The following is a 20526-nucleotide window of genomic DNA, read 5'->3' as shown; positions in this document are numbered from 1 at the left end:
GATCTGCTCATTTTACCCCTCTTCCAAAGCAGTACATTTAATATTTATGATGAATTAAAAAGGAAATTTGTTTTTATGTAACCACAGACAGCACTTAAAATATAACCTGTTCATCATTCCTCTGTGACCTCATTGTTTACAGCATATAAAATTTTTATTGTGGGTAAAGCTTGGCTTTGAATCATAATTTTGTTCTAATTAATTTACGGTGACAACATTATTAATCCAAAAATCATACATATACTTTAGATCATACACTGTTTAGTAAAAATGAGGGTGGGATCCTGTAGCTAATTCGTCCCGCTGGCCAAGCTGTAACTCTCTGTACACAGTAAAATTACATTTCTTGCATCAAGCAGTATGGGTTTGCTGCTGAAAAAGAAGAGGGCTATGTCAAACTGCACTTTTGGTAGAAAGCCTTGTCCAAGTTGCATGGCATGACAACATCTCAACTCAGATTGGATGGGGCTTCTTACCCAAGTATGCACTTTGACAGGATTAGCCAAACTTATTTTTGACAAAAAGCCTTGCCCTTATTGCGTAGAGGGAGAATATTATGGTGCAGGTTGATTGGGTAACAGCTGATCTACTATTAGGTGCCCTTGATCGAGGGATTCCTCTCATCCATTTAACTAGATGGTGGCCTTTTTTCCTACAAGCATTTGTTACCATTCAGATTTTGAAATGGGCGGGGCACCATCAGCAAAGACCTTAAAACCCAGTAGTTGAATTCCTGTAATGGCAATTCAGCGTTGCTAAAATGTTGCTGTGATGCATTTGTAATACGACACTAGCATATTTTTAGTACGCATCATCTGGAGCATTTACATGCTGATGTAAAAAAAAAAAATCTTCGGATTGGATGGTAAGACAGGCAAAATAAGAATAAAGCGTGAGATAAATTACTGAAATGTAAGCATTTATGCTGTGTATCAGATCTTTAACTAGGGTGACCATATGAAAAGGAGGACAGGGCTCCTGTATCTTTAACAGTTGTATTGAAAAGGAAATTTCAGCAGGTGTCTTTTGTATATATGGGGAACCTGGTGAAATTTCCTCTTCATCACAACAGTTAAAGCTGCAGGTGCCCTGCCCTCTTTTAAATCTGGTCACTCTAGTATAGCTCTTGCAGCTTTAACTGTTGTGATGAAGAGGGAATTTCACCAGGTTCTCCATATATACAAATGACACCTGCTGAAATTCCCTTTTCTATGCAACAATTAAAGATACAGGAGTCCGGTCCTCCTTTTCCATATGGTCACCCTACTTTAACTGAAATAAATTTTGCATGCATTTCATGACTGCCCAGCTTCAGCATTTAGTTCATGTACTCTTATGACATTAAGAGTATATGAATTACATGCAGCTGGGCATGTAAATTTTTAAAATTCATATAATCTTATAATCATCATGATTTCTGTCCCTAGACACGACATCAGCGTGGTGATACACATCCATTAACTCTAGAAGAAATATTGGATGAAACGCAGCACCTAGATATTGGACTGAAGCAGAAACAATGGTTAATGAGTGAGGTAATGAATGTTGCTATTCAGACTTCCAATATAAGGCCAATTTAAATATGCATATTAGTCAAATGTTAAATAATACCACTCAATGTTAGTTCAGTTGTAAGAAATTGACCTGGTTCTCACATAATTGCAGCAAATATTGGGTTAATTTATGCTGGGCGCATTCCGTGGCCATTTTGAATATTTAACTGCTGACTGGAGGGGGCTTTATAATGTTCAAACTAGGATACTATATGTAAACAACCCACAGTTCACCTTCAATTAATAGGTAGGTTAACTGTGGTTTGTTTAATCCATGGTTATCGTATAGTGTCTGGGTTTGGACATCTCATAGCAACCTCTGATTGGCCTGATTGGAGGTTAAATGTGCAAAATAGTTGTAGAATATGCCCAGCATGCACCACAGAAAATCATGGGATAGTTAATTTGCTGCAGTTATGTGCGACTGGCCCGCTGTTACCGGTTGTCAGACACAGTTGCCAAGGAAGACGTACTTAACAAGTTATAGACTTATTGCATGTTAACTGCTGGTTTAACTTGTATAAAGATTTTATATGATGACATACTTCAAAATACACAGATTTAGTAAACTTCATAATGTTAAAGTTACATATTGTGCATATGGTAATTATGGAATGGATTTAATGTTAAATATCTTATTAATAAAAGCTGAGAATATGGGTAAACTGCATGTACACATTTTGTAGTTTTTCAAACGTTTTCTATGTGTTTTGGTAATGTTTCCTGAACTTTTGATAGCTGTGGCACACTTTCCTGAATTAGAATGTAATATTTCACTTTTGAATACTTAAAAAATAAACCACATTTATGTGTTGGATTGCAAGATGCCACCACTTTTAAACAGTCATTAAATTAATTAGTTAATTTAGAAAGTGGAAATTATATATATTTACTTGGTTCCAAAAGCATCAATGTGAAGGATGCCCTTGGACTGTATGCTTCACAGGACGAAGAAAACCTTTAAAATAAAATTCTAGTGTTCTGCATATTTATACAGATCGTTGTCTTTTGTAACGGGAGGAGCAGAAGTAATACTGTGACCCGGTTTGACTGGATTCTTGTATTGTTCAGGGAGGAAGAACCCAGGGCGGAAAGAAGCGAACTGCTCAGTCATGCGCAGCTCAATAATTCATGGGTCAAAACCCCCATGAATTGTCTTTATGTGCAAAGCAGGTCTCTTTATCTATTTTACTACGCGTATGGTTTTGATGCTTACTGACTGATCTGATCCTGTCTCCCTAAACTCCTTGACAACTCCCATACTAAGAAACAGAGTTGCAGTAGAATGCCTCCATGATTAGAGCAAGGCCAGGGTAGAGTGATGGCTCATGCAGCCATGCACAGGCAAACGCCTTTGGAGGCAGATAATTATATTGTATTGCTGCATCAAATCCAGATTGACTGAATCATCCAGTCACTCCTGCTGTAGAGACATGGTGCAATTAAACAACCCAGGGCAGCCTGATCAGAACTGTATCATATAGGCACACAACACCCAAGTTCCATCTAATGTTTCTTGTAGTTATTCAATATGCAGTTATCTTACAGCAATTTAAGAATTACTGGTTTAGCAAACAAAGCATATGCCAAATACATATCCTTTCCTATAAACTGAGAATTTGTGTTTGTTTTACAGGCCCTTGTCAACAATCCCAAAATAGAAGTTATAGATGGGAAATATGCTTTCAAACCTAAATACAATTTGAAAGATAAAAAGGCCCTGCTAAGGCTCTTGGATAAACATGATCAGCGAGGATTGGGAGGAATACTTTTAGAAGATATTGAGGAAGGGCTACCTAATGCACAGAAAGCCATAAAGGTAAGCCCTAAAGGTAGTTTCATGTTTTAAGAAATGGTTATCCTTTTTGCTTCCACAAAAGCAATTTTAACAATTATTGGCCTCGTTCAGACAACACACCAAACCATGCTGCTTAACCACAAAATTATTTTAAATCTCTGCATCACTGCTAGGTTTATTCTGATTTTACTTCTATAGTGTAGCTTTAAATTTCTAAAATTTATATTCTATTTTATGCTGTAGTTTCTGGTTTGAATTATTGTGAACCACCCAGAAAGCTTCAGCTATTGGGCATTATAGAAATATAATAAATAAATAAGCAAATAAACACTCAAAAGCTTAGGAACTGCCTCTGCAACGCGCAGCCCACCCGTTCTTTCAACTCCCCTGAGTTGGATGCAAGAGCTGTTTAAAAGAAGAAGAAAAATGATGGCCATTTTCCTTCTAAAAAGCTGTTGTATCAGATCTGAAGGTTCCTTTTTGAACTTAAAGAGTTGAAGAGTGATTTGGCAGCTCTGTGCAGACTTCTGAGAAGAAATCTAAAAATAAAATAAAAATTAGTGGAGGGTGTATCCCTCTGAATTGTGGCCATTATCTTATTTATCCTGGTAAATCAGTGCAGATTTACAATCCTATACATGTTTAGTCAAAAATAAGACTCATTGGTTTCAATGGGACTCCCAGGTACCTCCTGTATAGGATTGCAGCCTAAATGTATCAGTTTTATAAATGGGGAAATGAGAACATCATTGAGTTCCTTTGGGTCCCCACCAAACAAACAACAGTTAACAAATCATAGGTACCAGAGTTACCCAGCAGCAAATTAGACATTTAAAATTTAAATTTCAAGTTTAGCACCATTCTTCTTTCCCTTTCCAAGAGTGAACATAATGGATAAACTGTGTATTACAATTTGCAAATGACACAAGTTATGTTACTTGTAGAGGTCTTATACAAATTCACTGCCTCTATCTTATTTGGATTCCGGAATGGCTTTCTGGTGATGAATGTCAGCAGACTTCTCTTGCAGATTTACTTGTAGGGCATCTCCAAGTACTGGACTTAACAGTGCTTATTTTTGTGTTTCCATTTGAGGCTTTAGGGGACCAGATCATCTTCGTTACACGTCCTGATAAGAAGAAAATTCTTTTCTACAATGATAAGAGTTGTCAATTTACAGTGGATGAAGGTTGGTTTCTCATTACAGCTGTAAATATGTATGTAATAGCATGCCTGTTAGATCTGCTTTTAGAATAGTTAAAAATGTTTAAAATGTCACTCATACATTTCTCAATTAATGTAATATTATATAACTTGAACCTGAATACTACCCAGCCAGCATTTAAGTTCCAGCATTTTCAAACAATAGGTTTCTTTCATATTCTGCAAACAAGATTTTTGGACATGGGTTTCCTTCCTTTGATCCACAGTGACTTTTGGCTAGTTTTATTTTTAACTACTTCAAACTCCAATTCCCCTGATAAAGAAAAACAGGCTTTTCCCTCTATTCCATTGAATTCCTCCTTATTTGTGTCATTATTTCTCCTGAGTTCAGATGGACAAAAGTCCAGTCTTGCTTGTTACTGAGTTGACATAAAGTTGCTAGCTACAAAGAACAGGAGAGAAAAGGCAAGAGTTTATAGGATTGAATCAAGTTGCAAGCTGAACAAAGATTTGCTTGGATGAACTGAAACTGGCTCCTATTTTCATATTTTTTCTTAATATCCATGATAGAGGTTAGCAATACTAAAATCATTTAGGGGAAAAAAAGTGAGGAAAAACAGCAACAACAAGCCATCAATGGCATCGAATGTTAAGTGAGTGCAAAGTTAAAAAGAACCTTAAAAGCATAGTTGGGAGTGGGGGAGCAAATAAAGTGCTTAGTTGGAACCGGCACTCAGACACACACACACACACACACACAGTACAAAGAACCATTGCATTGAGTGGATAGGTCATTTCCTGGTTCACATTGTGAAGCTATTTTTAAATGTCCCCAGGGATGGAAGAGCGAGCTGCCCATGGACATCAATGGGGAAACTAAAGAATTTATTGAAGCTGGGATTGGGCACAAATATGTTCACCCCATGCTGTTAAAAAATCCAAGCTGAAATGGATTTGGGACGGAGGACTGAGCGTAATCAATGGGCACAGAATGATGACTGATGGCGGGGGGTTGGGGGGCAGTGAACAGAAACTGTGGGGAGGGGAATCCTGAACAAAACGACTCTGCTCTGCAACAGTTTGTTAATGTGTGGATTTCAAAGCCACAAGATAAAGTTGTCACTAGCTTAAATTATTTTAAAAAAGGATTAAATAAGGAGGCTCTCTCTCTCTCTCTCTCTGTGACTTTTATAGCCATGATGGCTATATGGAACTCCCTGGGTTCAGAGGAAGCATGCAATTGAATTCCAGTTGTTGGGGGCAGCAGCAGGGAGAGCTATTGACTTCATGTCCTACTTGTGGGCTTCCCACAGGCACCTGGTTGGCCAAAGTGGATAACAGGATGCTAAACTGGAATCAGTAGCATCTTCTGTGTTCACTAGTTTCACAGGGTAGTCCGTTTCTCAAATCCCCAAAGCACCAAATTCTATCCTATAATCCTTTCTTTGACAGACCTGTGTTAGGTCCAACTTAGGATAGCCAGGTCAGGAGATCAGAGGCTTTCAGTATCAAATATAATATGAGTAAATGGCAAAGAGAGATGAATTCAGATCCATATTCTCTATAAGAGGAAGCACATGTCAGCTGATGGCTCCATGTTCTATCTGAATAGAATTGCTCAATGGAAAAGCAGTTTTCTACTCAACGTTGCTTCATCAATGTTCAGAGGTCTGCTGGAAATGTAAGAGCAAGATGCCTTTACAAAGGATGCAATTATTCACTAAATATTCGGATGCTTGATAGTTCCTCCATAAAGTCTTTCCTTCAGAAAAAATATTTTTTAAATGAGTATGAATAATGTGCAGTGTCTATTTTACTGAGCACTTCCGCCAGAATTAATTACTGTCTTTTTCATAAATTAGGAAATTCTAAGCATATGTGATAATGTACAATTTCTCACCCATAAAACTTAATGTTGAGTGAGGCAATTTTTGTCTGTTATGTGTTGCACTGTCACCACCGTTATTGCTATACATTATTTATGAAGTATCTAAGTTTATTAGGTGTACATTAGCTGTTGTTCAGTCTGTTTCAATCCCATTTATTTTTTAAATTAATTTAGACTGTTAAAAAATAGTTGTTGTTGTTATTACTACTACTACTACTTCTATTTGTATCCTGCCATTTTCCCAATACTGGGACTCAAGGTGGTTTATATTTACTTTCAAATCACCAAACATTAGCTCTTAGCTTAGAAGTTCGAACTTCACTACAAATTCCACCAATTTGTAGTGAAGTTAAAGGATTCTTAATTTGATCTGTAGATGGCAGCATAATCTCATGTTTGTAGTTTGAAAATCTGTTAGTAGTATGGTTTTTAGACGTTACTTTGAAATCTGGAATGTTGCCAATATGATTATTTTAAACACTTAAACCCTGCATTTATTTATTTATTTATTTACAATATTTATATAACTGCCCATCAACATATGTTTTCTGGGCAGCTTACTTTAACAGCTTTTAATTAAGAAAAAAAACAGAAATACAAGCATGTATAAAAGGCCTAAAATTATATACATATCAAGAAGGCATCCCTAATGCTGACATGTTGGAGGTTGGTCGACATAACAGTACATGTGAATTTGTAGTAAATTATTCTCCCTTTGTAGGCGGGTGCATTCAGCTCAGGGAAGGTTCTGCCTCTGGAACCAGATAATTGAGCTAACAAGTACTTTCTAAGGAGCTGGAGGTGGCTTCTCTCTAAATCGCCGCTCCTCTTAGGGATGGGGGAGGCTTTCTCAGAGCTCCTTAAAGAAGCTAAGACACATAACAAAAAACAAAGAAGGAAAGTAAAAACAGAATACAATGAAAAAGCCTCTCTATCTCTGCTGCTCATTTCTGCTCAGAGAATGGACTAAGAGATCACAAATAGGTTGAACGGGAGTACTCCTGCCATGTGGTGCAGCACAGTGGACCCAGATCCCCTGCCCACATTGATACTGGCCCAAGAAGACCCTGGAGGCAAACTCCAGAAGACAGCCACTATAGAAGCAGCAGCAGCAGGGAACTTAGTGATCTTATCCGGATTCCCCTTTACCTTTACCCTGGTATTTGATGGAAGTATCATTCATCATAACCTGTCAGATGGATCAAGCCTATAAAAGTGTGCCTGTGTTAATGAATTAGATAGTCGGAGGGAGCTATTTATCCTTTTTCTCCCAAGTCGTTTGGGGGTATGACTAGAAAAGAAGCACATTTCACCTGCAAAGTCTTTCCTGATCTGGCAGCCACAATTTCAAGGAACTCACATCCAATGGTCGTACTTGTGTTGTAGTCCCAAAGTCACTGTAGTTTAGGTCTCAACATGACTCCACTCTTGTAGTCCTTCATGCCACAGTAATATACTATGTGACTGATCTTATTCATTGTCAGCGTTCAGGCTGTCCCTTATGGTGTAGGTCATAAGCCACCTTTGGCAAGTTATAATACTTGACTGCACTTCAAGGCGAGGGCTATAACCTTACATTGCAGGACCATCAACAAAATGTTGCAGCATACCCTTCTTCCTGAAGGAGTGCTCCTGTTTAGGGTTCCATCCAGCCATTCCTTCCAAGCAGGGCCTTCCATTCATTCCCTCTCCCTAGTGTGCTGATTCCCTCCCCCCACACCCTAAGTGTCATCCTTCATTCCATGACGATAGAACAGTCCTCATAGGACTGGAGAAGGGAGTTGTTTTAAAAAAGATTTCCTGTAGTTCTGCAACCCTCAGAGTCCTGTCCCCTGCAAGGATGTTGTTACTTCCTTCTTACTTTGCAGTGCCCCATTTTGGCTATAGTTCTGGTGGCACTCAACACCTGAATTTGTTGTCAGAGCAATAGATCTGCTCTGAGCAAGAAAAGAATTCCTAACTGCCTCTTACCCATCCCAGAGCACTCTTCCTCTCATTCGCCTCACCCCTCCTCTGGCTAGCTGTGGCAGTGGTAGATAATTACTTTCCTCCCCTCTCTCTTACTTGGCACATATAGGTCACTGACTTGACGAGGTGCCTGGTAAGACATGGCCACCTTGGTGTGCATGGGTCCCACAAGTACCAAAGTGGAAGGAGGGATCTACCTCTTGCAGCAGTCAGTAAGGAGTTTTGGATAGGTTGGGGAAAGGATTTAGACCCTGTCACACTCCTGATGACATCATTGGAAGTGTGACACAGTCCAAGGGGGCTCTTAATTGGGCTCAGAATTAATTATACTCTCCTGACTTTTTTTAAAAAAAAACCAGTTTGGTTAGCCAAGGCCAATTACAAATTGAACCCAATTATGAATCAAGCCTAGTGGAAGCTTGACAGCTCTAGATGGACAGAAAGCAGTGCATACCATGTACATTACCACTTTTGGGCATCTCTGAGCTGAATGCCTTTCGGTTCTTCTTGTACACAGGAGCGCATTTTGCGCACCCCAGTTAGTGACATGTCCTGTGATGCAGATCTGGCTCCCTTTGATGACTGAAATTGTAGGGAATCAGATGGAAGTTTCTTCTCCTGTTTGAGCAAAAGCTCATTGTTAATTTGTTCTCTCACCTGTGCTTGTTGGCATAGGGAGTACCTGACAGCCCTAATTGCCTGGTCCCAGAGGAAGAAACCTTTGTATATTTGAGGTAGATAAGAGACACTGGGGACGGGAATTAAGGAAACGTTGTTCTAAGTCAGCCATAAATTATTGGCAGGTTGTGAAGCTGTGGCAATTTTGACAGCAGTACTACCATTGATCTAAACATACAGGCTCTCCCAAAACCTGAAATAGGTGTGGCTAAAGGCAGATTGGCAGAGCTCAACAGCCAGGCACAACCTGGCATCAGCGGAGAAAACATACCTGATGCAGTGAGTTCTGGTTCATGAAAGCTCGTGCCATAATAAATGTGTAAGCCTTTAAGGTGGCACAGGGCACTTTGTTTTTGCAGCAGTGATGAATATAGCTATCTTCTAGAATTACTTTGTGCTGTAGTTGTAGACTTAAACCACGTTCCCTCCCAGAGCTATTTGAGACGTTTTACAGAATTGTCGCTTCTTTTCTAGGATAAAAGGCAAAATTCTTTAATGTCTTCTGATAGGCATGTTTTCCATTTCTTTCTGTTTGAATACTTTTTCTCTTGAAGATGTATGACCAGAACTGAACACAGATGTGACCTCCCTTATTAGTTTTTGCAAAATTACCAGTATTTCCCTTTTCATATTAGAAATGTCTTAACAAGTGCATCCAAGAATTGCATTTACCGTCTTTGCAGCTGCATGACCTTATACGTCATATTGTTGAATTTCATGCCATTTCTGTTACTCCAGCACATGAGGTCATCCAGTTCTTCCTGCATAATGCCTCTGTTCTTCTCTGCATTTACAATACCTCCTTACTTGGTTCTGTCTGCAAAAACACAGTCCTTCCTGGCCAAGACAGTCAAAATACTATAAAGGAAGTGAAGAAATGCAATACTTTCTCTGCCACTTTCCTATTTACTCTGACATACCCCCATCCAAGTGTCTCATATTCATTCTGGTTACACGCCTATTCACATTATAGGTTGATTAAAATCTTAAGTCAGGATCCCCAAGGTGGCTTACATCAGCAAGTTAGTAACATTTTAAAATAACAATTTTAAAATACTCGCAAATACAGAGAGCTGGGCATGCATACTTTCTTTAGGAGAGTATTCCACAATTTAGGTACCACAACTTAACGCCCCTGTCTCTGGTGCCCATCCTCAACACTTCCTATGGCAGGGAACCCAGAGCAGAGCTTTGGGTGCGGATTTGAGTGTCTGAGCAGGTTCATGTGGATGGAGGTGGTCCTCCAAATATCCTGGTCTCGGACCTCATAGCAGCACTCTGAATTGAGACCAGAAGTGAACAGGGAGCCACTGAAGATTGTGCTTCATCCAGCACACACCTACTAACAATCTGGCTACTATAGTTTGAACTAAGTGTAGTTTCTGGGAGCTATTCAGAGATAGCCTCATGTAAAGCACTTTACAATAATCTAGTCTAGATGTAACTAAGGGCTCATCTACACTAAGCAGGATATTCCACTATGAAAGCGGTATATAAAAGGCAGGAGCCACGCTACTGCTTTGTAGCGGTATTGAAGTGCACTGACAACTATTGGGGCCCATTGACACATCTACACCAGGCAGGATATAGCACTATGAAAGTGGTATGAAAGCGGTATATGGTATGTGTCAGTGGGCCCCAACAGTTGTCAGTGCACTTCAATACCGCTACAAAGCAGCAGTGTGGCTCCTGCCTTTTATATACTGCTTTCATAGTGGAATATCCTGCTTGGTGTAGATGAGTCCTAAGGCATGAATAGCCAGGACCAAGCCTGTGTTTTCCAAGAAAGGTCGCAGCCAGTGCATCATCTTAAGCTGGTGAAAGTGCTTGTGGCTGCTGCTGTTGTCACCTGGGCATTCAAAAGTAATGACGGGTCCAGGAAAATCCTTTAGGTATGAACTTTATCATGACTGGGGAGTATGACCCCGTTGAGAACAACTGTTCTCAGTTCAACAGAAACCTCAGTCAAGAGTACTTCTGTTTTGTCTTAAATAAGCTTCAGTTTGTTCATCCCCAACCCGTCCATTACCGCCATCAGGCCCTGGTTTAGGATCTTTATTACTCCTCAGACAGATAAGAAAGATAGTGCTGGGTATTGTCAGTCAGCATCTTGAGTACAGCACAGCCCAAATCTCTGGAAAACTTCACCCAGCGAATGCATGAAAATGTTAAATAGAATGAAACACAAGATTGAACCCTGCGGCCTATGGCATATGCCAATGGCCGTTGTGGAACAGCAGTCACCCATCACCCTCTTCTGAGACTTACTTTCCAGTATTTATTTAATACACTTATGTCCCACCTTATGTCCATATTCAAGTCGGGATACAAATATATCACGATATTAAACTTCAACCTATTCTGTGTGTCTCCACTATGGAATCGGCATGGAATTCTGTGGTTTATTTTATTTTTAAAGGAGCAGCCTTTTAGTGCTTGCAGCTACTTTACTTTTCCCTGTACTTCAGCAAACATAAGAGCCATGCTGGATCATTCCAAGGGTCCATGCAGTCGGACATTCCATTCACACAGTGGCCAACCACCTGCCTTTGAGGAACCCAAAATTAGGACATGAGTACAATAGCACCATCCTACTTGGGTTCCCCAGCTACTGATGTACATAGTCTTTGATAACGGGGGTAGCATATAGTCACCAGGACTAGTATCGTTGATAGCTTTATCCTCCATGAATTTGTCCAACCCCCCTTTAAAATCACCAGTATGAATATTCAAGCCACAATGGGCAGTCACTGAGGCTTATCATGAAGTGTGAACCCAGGCATGGTGGATTGTTGCTGTGGTTAATAAGCCACCCTAGAACCCTACTACAGCCCATGGGTTCTGGGTGGCTTGTTACTCAAGGGTTCGCATGCCTGGGTTCACATGTCAGCTTGAATATTTATAATGGCAGACCGCATGTGCCGTAACCCACCATGGCTCAGTTAAGCCATGGTGAGTGCCGCTGATCATGGGAACCAGGTCAAAGAGATAACATAAGTGCCATGCTGGATCAGACCAAGGGTCCATCTAGTCCAGCACTCTGTTCACACAGTGGCCAACCAGCCATCAGCCAGGGATGAAGCAGGACATGGTGCAACAGTACCCTCCCATCCATGTTCCCCAGCAACTGGTGCACATAGTTGCCTTATTGCCTTGAATACTGAAGGATTAATGTGAGCCTATGAAATTCTGGGGGCTTAGGTTTGGTTGCAGCTGGAGATGAAGATTAGGGCATTTAAGATGATCCCCTCACTATACTTAAGTCACCCACAATACAAAAGTAATGCCCATGGACCTGCAGAGATCTCTCCAGTCCCATCAGAGATGTTGCAGACTAATGTGTGAGTCCACGATGCTAAGTCCACGATGTACTTGTATTCAAGATTATACTGTAAACTCAGCCATGTTTTCTGTGCATTAGATGTGTAATATTTACTCACTGTTCTAAGATACCTCCTATTTTATTTTGTACAAAAAGTCTAAAACAGCTGAATTTGTATGAATAGAGGAGAACTTGCACTTGGAGCATTCAACAAAACTTCCCAAAAGATAATAGCTGGCTTCTTCATTAGCTTTTATACATCAGGTCATTCTTCTAGGTTCAAGTAGTGGTGCTACGGAACCAATGTATCCAAAGGAAGAATTGTCACAGAGTATTTGCTTGATTAGCACCAGGCTGCACAAATAATTTACCGAATATATCAAAGCGACTTCAAAACTTATATTTTGGAATGCCCAAAAAGATTTCCTGTCTCTTGTGTTTTAGGATTTTATTTATGGGTTGTGAGCTGGGCCTGTTGACAGACTTTAGCTAATTTAATGTCTATGGAATGAAGGGAAGTGGAATTGTACCAGTCACAGCCTTGATAAAGGCATTCCAGGAAAGCACTTAAAACGATATATGGAGGCTGGTTGTGTACAGGTTATCTGACCGTTGCTGCTCTTTGAAGGTTTGGGCCTCTTCTTCATTTTCTCTGACCAAGAGGCTGCAGCGGCTTTGTGGTTTTGAAGGGTTTGGGAGTCCTTTAAAACGTTGCTAAATACTGGAAGTGCAGTTTTGCAGACTTGAGTAGAAGCACGGTGAATTTATTACTTACTTACCTTAATGTTGAATTAGATGTTCTAGGCATGGGTGGCTGCTGCCAGCGCATGTCTCCCTGCAACAACTAGTAAAAAACCACCGATGAGGTGATGGTGCTCAGTGTTCCCTGCCACCACTGTATGTCATTGGCAGTAGGAAGCTGGGAAGCAGTGTGTGTGATGACTTCATCTTACTGGGGAGGTAACGGTGGTGGCGGCAGCAGCAATCCAGTGTAGGCCTATTGAAAATATCAGGTGTGGTGAATAATAGTTCAGAATATACTGAACTAACATTCAAAAAACATAATAGAATGCATATGAAGAGCTGCGTGTATGATAAGGAATAAGAAATGCCCAAATTGTTGGGAAGTCCTTTCTAAAAGGGGTATGCTCAATTTAACCTCTAATCAGACTCCCTGCTCTAATATGAAACCTTCCCTATCAGTCTTACTGGGTTTTTTTGGAATCTGCAACATCACTGACAATCTGCCACATCAGCTTTTCGCACTGCTTAAAACTCCTGCATGAGCGGCATAATTGTGGACGCAATATTTGTTTATCCAGTGCCATGCCGAATTAATACTCTGTTTTGGCATTTTAGAATTTCAGAAACTTTGGAGGAGTGTTCCTGTGGATTCCATGGATGAAGAGAAGATAGAAGAGTATCTGAAACGCCAGGGTATTTCTTCCATGCAGGAGGCGGGTCCAAAGAAAATGGTAAGAAAATGGCAGGCTTTCCACAAGCCTTTTCTTGTGTGTTCTGTTCCAGTCTTGATTAAAGTGTTGATTCTTAATTGACTTAAAGAGTCGATTAAGAAGAGTTGAGCATGGATGGAATTAATGTATTTAATCTCATTAAGTGGGGCCACACATGATTTTTAAGCACTCCAGGGGAAAATATCAATGTTATGTTCAGAGATACCTCTGGTACTTATTGCCAATAAGATAATGAGGTTTAAGGGCAACGCTCCATGGCAGTCTTGCAGATAGTAAATGAGACAGTGGTCCTTCTCCATCTACTTATCACTAGGAATAATACTGAGTGAGACCGTTGGTCCATCTAGCTCAGTATTGTCGACACTGACTGGCAGTGATTCTCCAGTATTTCAGACAGGTGCTGTTCCTGCCCTACCTGGGGATGCTGTGGATCTGGGACTTTCTGCATGCAAAGGAGGTGGTTCTACCACTGAGCTAAGGTTGTCACTGTGGTTGCCTGCCTTGGATCTGAGAGACTTTAGGGTCCAAGGCAAACAGTTGCAGCCATTTGAATCCTTTATGTACCACTCACTCCCTGGTGGAACATAAGTAAAAGTCCCCTCCTGCTGCTTGCCTTGGACCTAGGAGGCTTCCAAGAGGAGCGGCCGCCATGGTCAGCTGATGTGCTTGCAGCTCCCCATAGAGGGCGACAATGTTCTACGTTCTCCCTATCCATATTCTCCATTCCATGCATAATTTTGTACACCTCTATCATGTCTCCTTGCAGCCTCCTCTTCTCCTTTAGAGTAAAGCATTTTGCCCAGGGATCTGGCAGTCGCTCTACTCTCAGGACAGGAAACATAAGCCACCAGTTTAACATTACAGCCCCGAAGGAACACTGTGTTGAGCATAAGTTTAATGTGTGGCTTGTCATACTGAATGACAAGTTACATTGCACTTCTGTTATGTTAGGAGAGAGCTAATTTTGAAAATGTGCAAATATGCATTGAATAAGAAGTACAAGATTGCTGATTTCACTACCTGGGAAGTAGAATAAGCTCGGAGGATGGCAACAAGGGAGAGGGCCTTTTCGGTGGTGGCCCCCCGACTGTGGAATGATCTCCCCAATGAGGCTCGTCTGGCACCAACACTGTTATCTTTTAGGCGCCAGGTCAAGACTTTTCTCTTCTCCCAAGCATTTAACACCATTTAACAACACTAAGTTTGTTTTTTAACAGACCCCAGAACTGTTGTTTTTAAATGAATACTGTTGTTTTTATGTTTTTAAATTTTGTATACTTTTAATGGTTACTGTTTTTAACTTTTATAAACCGCCCAGAGAGCTTCATAAATAAATCCCAGTTGCTGTAACCTTCCCTCATAGGGGAGATGCTCCAGCCCCTTAATCATTTTAATTGCCCTTTTCTGCACTTTTTCCAGCTCTATAATATCCTTTTTTAGGTGTGGTGACCAGAACTGTACACAGTATTCTAAGTGTGGTCACTCCATAGATTTGTATAAGGGCAGTAAGATACTGGCCGTTTTATTCTCAATTCCTTTTCTTATAATGCCTAACATGGAGTTTGCCTTTACAGCAGCTGCACACCAGGTGGACATTTTCATTGAGCTTTTCCACCACAATCCCAAGATCTCTTCCTTGTTTGGTCACTGCCACTCAGTTCCCATTAGGTTATACTTGAAGTTGGGGTTTTTTGCCCCAATGTGCATCACCTTACACTTGCTTACATTGAACCACGTCTGCCATTTGGACGCCCATTCTCCCAGCTTGGAGAGATCCCTTTAGAGCTCTTCACAATCCCTTTGTGTTTTAACAACCTTAAATAATTTGGTGTCATCAGCAAACTTAGCCACTTCACTGCTCACTCACTAAAGTGCTATTTAATGGATCTAGGCAATCAGTTTCATCCAAAAGTGTCTGTAGTTGACTGGCAACTATTCACACAAGCACCTTGCCCAGGAAGGGGATGTTGGCAATCAGCCTATAATTGTTTATTTTTTCTGGGTCCAGAATAGATTTCTTCTGGAGTGGACTGATCACTGCCTTTCAAAGAGGGGGTTCTGTCCCATCTCTCAAAGAGGATTTTACAATCCTCTGCACCCAGCTGAACAACCTCTTTGTATTAGCAGGGGTTGAACATGCAGGTGGTTGGCCAGACTTGGCCAAGTGTTTCGTCCGCATCCTCGGACCTCAACAACTGGAATTTGTCCATGAAAACTGGCATGATTAATTTATGGAACTCATTGCCGGAAGAAAGAGAGAACCCCCTTTTAAAAAATCACTGGGACACATGGCGATTATACAGAAAGGACTCACTTCCGAGTATTTCCCCAATACCACCAGTGACAATGATGAGGAACTTTCCGGAAAATTTAAAAAAAGAGTTGGGAAAAAGTTTAAAAGAAGGAAAGGTAATGAAGTTAAAAGATTGGTTAGAAAGGATGAAAACTAGGGAAGAAATAAAGGAGAGATTAAAAGAGGGAAATATATCATGGTTAAATTATATTCAATTAGAACAGTGGACGAAGAAATGGAATGATAATGGAGAGTGTAGAGGAATTAGGAAGTTTGAGGAGCTGCTTTTAAAAAAAGAAAATGAGAAAAGAGAAAACAAATCAATAAAAGGTTTAGCGAATGAAATATATAGAATATTAGTGGAAAAGGGAGAGATGGAAAGTGTAGGTAAGTTGGTATGGGAAACTGACTTGAAGGAACAAATAGGGCAACAGAGTTGGGAAGGGATATGGAAACAACGAGTGTTGAGAAACATGTCCGTGAGGATAAAAGAAAATTATTACACCTAACCCCTGTGAAATTAAATAAAATAAATAAGATGAACTCAGCAATATGTTGGAGAGGTTGTCAAGAGAAAGGAACGTATTTACATATGTGGGAATGTGAATATGTACAAAAATTATGGAAAATGGTGTTTAAGGAGATAGAAGAAATTTTAGGCATTATTATCAGTTTATGGAGAACTGAATTGTAATCAAGAGACAAAAGAATTGATAACGAATTTGTTGACAGCAGCAATACTAATGATATCTAGGAACTGGAAGATTCAAGGGGATTATCATTATTATTATTATTATTATTATTATTATTTATTTATTTATATAGCACCATCAATGTACATGGTGCTGTACAGCGTAAAACAGTAAATAGCAAGACCCTGCCGCATAGGCTTACATTCTACTAAAATCATAGTAAAGCAATAAGGAGGGGAAGGGAATGCAAACAGGCACTGGGTAGGGTAAACAGGCACAGGCTAGGGTAAAACTAACAGTATAAAGTCCGAGCAACATCAAGTTTTAAAAGCTTTAGGAAAAAGAAAAGTTTTTAGCTGAGCTTTAAAAGTTGCGATTGAGCTTGTAGATCTCAAATGTTCTGGAAGAGCGTTCCAGGCGTAAGGGGCAGCAGAAGAGAAGGGACGAAGCCAAGCAAGGCATCAGAGGAGCGAAGAGCACGAGTGGGGCAATAGAAGATTGGTATAAAAAAATATGGGATATTGCTATTAATGATAAATTAACATGTAACATGAAAGTTAGAAGAGGAATGATAAAGACGAATGATTTTGAAGGAATATGGAAACAGTTTTTAGAATTTGTACTATTAAAGGGGAGAGGGAAAACACCTCCAGAGGAAGTGATGAGATTTTGGAAATATAAATAAGACCCCGGGGTTGGAGGGAGCACACTTATGTTAATTATGTTATGTTAAATGGAATTAAGTTAGAACATATGTTATTACATTGTTTACTTTATATTATTGTGTATTATGGGGCATTGTTTCATATTGTATTGATGTATTGGTTGGATGTTTTAATTAAAAAAAATTAAAAAAAGTAACTCATTGCCACAACATGTCTTTATGGCTACTAACTTGGATAGTTTTCCAAAAGGATCAAGCAAATTCATGGGGAATTGGTCTTTCATCAACTATTGGCTATGACACCTAAAACAATAACTCCACATTCAGTGGTATTGCACATCCAGAGACATTTGCCTGGCGCAGTTGGTGAGATGGGAATGCTGGGTTACATGGGCCTTTGGTCTGATCCTGCAAGGCAGTTCCTAATGGCTTTATTGTTTTAGAAATTCTTGAATGTGATCATTCCTTATTTCTCTTTTAGGTTCCTGTTCAGAGGAGAAAGAAGCCTGCTTCTCAGAAGAAACGGAGGTTCAAGACTCACAATGACCATCTGGCTGGAGTATTGAAGGATTACTCTGATGTGGTTCCTGGCAAATAGGGGGCCTTCTGGAACGAACTGTTGTGAGCTTTGATGCAGATGCTTGGTAGCTCTGAAGGACAGGTGTCCTGTGTCTAATGTGATGGTGGTTCTCCCCACTCTCAGTGCTACAGCAGCTGAAAAGGAACAGATCTTGAGATCAAGGATCTTAATGCTTATTTTATTGGCTACTATGAACTTGGATCAGAGCTGTTCACTGTCAGCAGACTTTTGATATTGGGATGAAATATATTCAGCATGTAATGCCATTGTTCATGTTCATCATTTAAGACTTTTTTTTGAAGATTTCTTTGGGGTTCTGTGGGTATTTTCATTTATTCATCTGGGGCTGACTTAGAGATAAAACTGAGTATTTGTTTTATCTATGTCAAGAACACGTTTATAATAAAATCATTCTAGAAAGATGAATATATTGCTTTGCTTATTGATTGAACATAAGTAAAAGCCAATGTTTGCTCTCTCTTGAAAATAGAAAATAAAAACAAGTGTAGAGGTAGTGCCAAGATACAGATTAAAATTAGCTCTATGCTTGCAATGTAAGCTCCTCCTTCAGGGCTAACACTCTTTATGTGTGTGTGTGTGTGTGTGTGCCTCCTGAAGACCTCCATTAATTTCCAGTAGTTCAATTAGTCACCTTTGCAGGGCACCACTCAAATCAGACATTGTACATTATTTGCAAGATTGTGTTGTGTCTACTAACAAACAATTCAGCCTATGTTGGGAATCTGCCCCTTAGATGCCAGGCAGAATTCCCCAAATCACCTTGTCTATATCCCCACTAATCTTAAACTCTTACAATATGTAAGTTCTGCTAGAACAAACTTTCTCCAGGCCTTATTGTTGCCTTATACAATTTTCTCTTTCATCCATCTTAATTGCATTTAGAAAAGTGTGGGACAAGTTAGCATTTTTTAATTGACCCATCCAAGAACCATACAAAAATTGTGTGTGTGATCAAATAAATGTCATTGCCTTCTCTAGCCGTTTTCCACTCCAGAGGCCAAGTATCCTTCCATTTTGAAAAACAAGATATTAAAGTATGTTCCTTGGCTTCCTTGTGATTCAAAATGAATTATTTCAGTTTACTATTTTAAAGCTTAGATTGGCCTGCCTCCAATTTCAGAGCGACTGGTAACAGCTCCTGGACGTGACTATTGGCTACATAGGAAACAAGGGGAAATAAAGGTAAGAACCTATTTCCTCCTAATTATTTGGATGGGGTGTGTGTGTTAATATGAATAAATTGTGTGTGTGTGTGTGTGTGTGTGTGTGTCTGAAGCTCCCCCGTTCTACAAAAAGTAAAGATAATGAGGCAGAACTGTCCATTTTGGAAGTGGGGTTTATAGTTGATAATTTATTCATTTATTAAATTTATATACCGCCCCATAATGAACATTAAAAAGTATACAAAATTTAAAACCATCAGAAAATTTAAAATTTAAAAACAACAGTATAAAACAACAGTATCCATTTAAACAACAACAGTTCTGGGGTCCATTAAAAAAACTTTTTTTTAAAATTAAAGTGATGCCATCACCAATCTAATTGTAGATACAGGACATGTGCAGAGAGTCCTCTTCAAACTTAGGGTAAGGGAGAGGTTAATATTGGGCATTATATTCTCTGAGATATACAGGACCCAAGCTATTTAGGGCTCTAAGGGTTAAAGCTGTACTGAGGAACCCACAACCAACAATATAATACGCGATCTTTTGCTAGCACCTCTTAAAAAATGTGGTCATCACAAATTGAGTGTGTAATTTTTCAGTTTTATCAGCTTGGCACTCAAAATAGAGATCTGTTGGATGCTGGCTGTACAAATTGGTATAACAGAAGGGTAATTTAATTTCCTCCCCTGATATTTATAACTATGGAGGGGGTTAGGGAAGGAAGGAATGGAATGGAATGGAAAAGGAAGAACCAGCAGGATTTTGCATGGTTGCCTGAGAGAACTGACATGAAGCAGTTTGTAATGCATTTGATCTATAATTCATCATAATCCTTCCAGGCTTTCAGAGAACGGAGGAGAAAAAGGCAAGTGAGTTTAGACAAATTGTGTAAAGAATGCCCATTTGGCTTTTCCTGTCACTTCTTATAAGTGCAGGCAGATGGTGGTAGGACACAGGGGAGTGTTGGGCTCTTGATACCTGCTGATGGAAAGGGATTTGAAAGCAGGGATAACCACAGCGGTAGTGATGGTAGTGACATCCAATTACTTCCAGCTTCATGGCTCACATTCAGGTAGCTGCTAATGTGCTGGATTGAATTCCTCAGTGTCCTGATGCCAAGAGACCACTAGCAGTAGACACATCCTTGCCTTGATTAAAAATAGGTATTTTTTCACTGCCATGTACCTTCAGTCTAGTTAGCACAATTCCTTTTTCCACTGCTAACAAGCACCAAGAAGAACGAATTTATCTCTTGGTTTCATAT

The 20526-nt window shown here is 39.8% G+C and overlaps 1 protein-coding gene across 2 annotated transcripts in view; it reads left to right on the top strand.

The window, feature by feature from the left end:
• The window catches only part of GTF2E2 (general transcription factor IIE subunit 2), a 35813-nt gene extending 17312 nt beyond the window's left edge, over window positions 1-18501 (top strand). For both annotated transcript variants that reach the window (XM_063129042.1, XM_063129043.1), the window contains exons 4-8: window positions 1428-1535; window positions 3190-3372; window positions 4447-4540; window positions 13731-13846; window positions 17977-18501. In XM_063129042.1, coding sequence (XP_062985112.1) covers window positions 1428-1535; window positions 3190-3372; window positions 4447-4540; window positions 13731-13846; window positions 17977-18093 — 618 coding nt within the window. In that variant the 3' untranslated portion in view covers window positions 18094-18501. The remainder of the gene's footprint in view (window positions 1-1427; window positions 1536-3189; window positions 3373-4446; window positions 4541-13730; window positions 13847-17976) is intronic.
• The last annotated feature ends 2025 nt before the right edge of the window (window positions 18502-20526 follow it).

This window comes from Elgaria multicarinata, chromosome 6 (genome assembly GCF_023053635.1).
Source record: "Elgaria multicarinata webbii isolate HBS135686 ecotype San Diego chromosome 6, rElgMul1.1.pri, whole genome shotgun sequence".
NCBI classification, from domain to species: Eukaryota; Metazoa; Chordata; class Lepidosauria; order Squamata; family Anguidae; genus Elgaria; species Elgaria multicarinata.
This window is presented reverse-complemented; position numbering and strand designations above follow the sequence as displayed.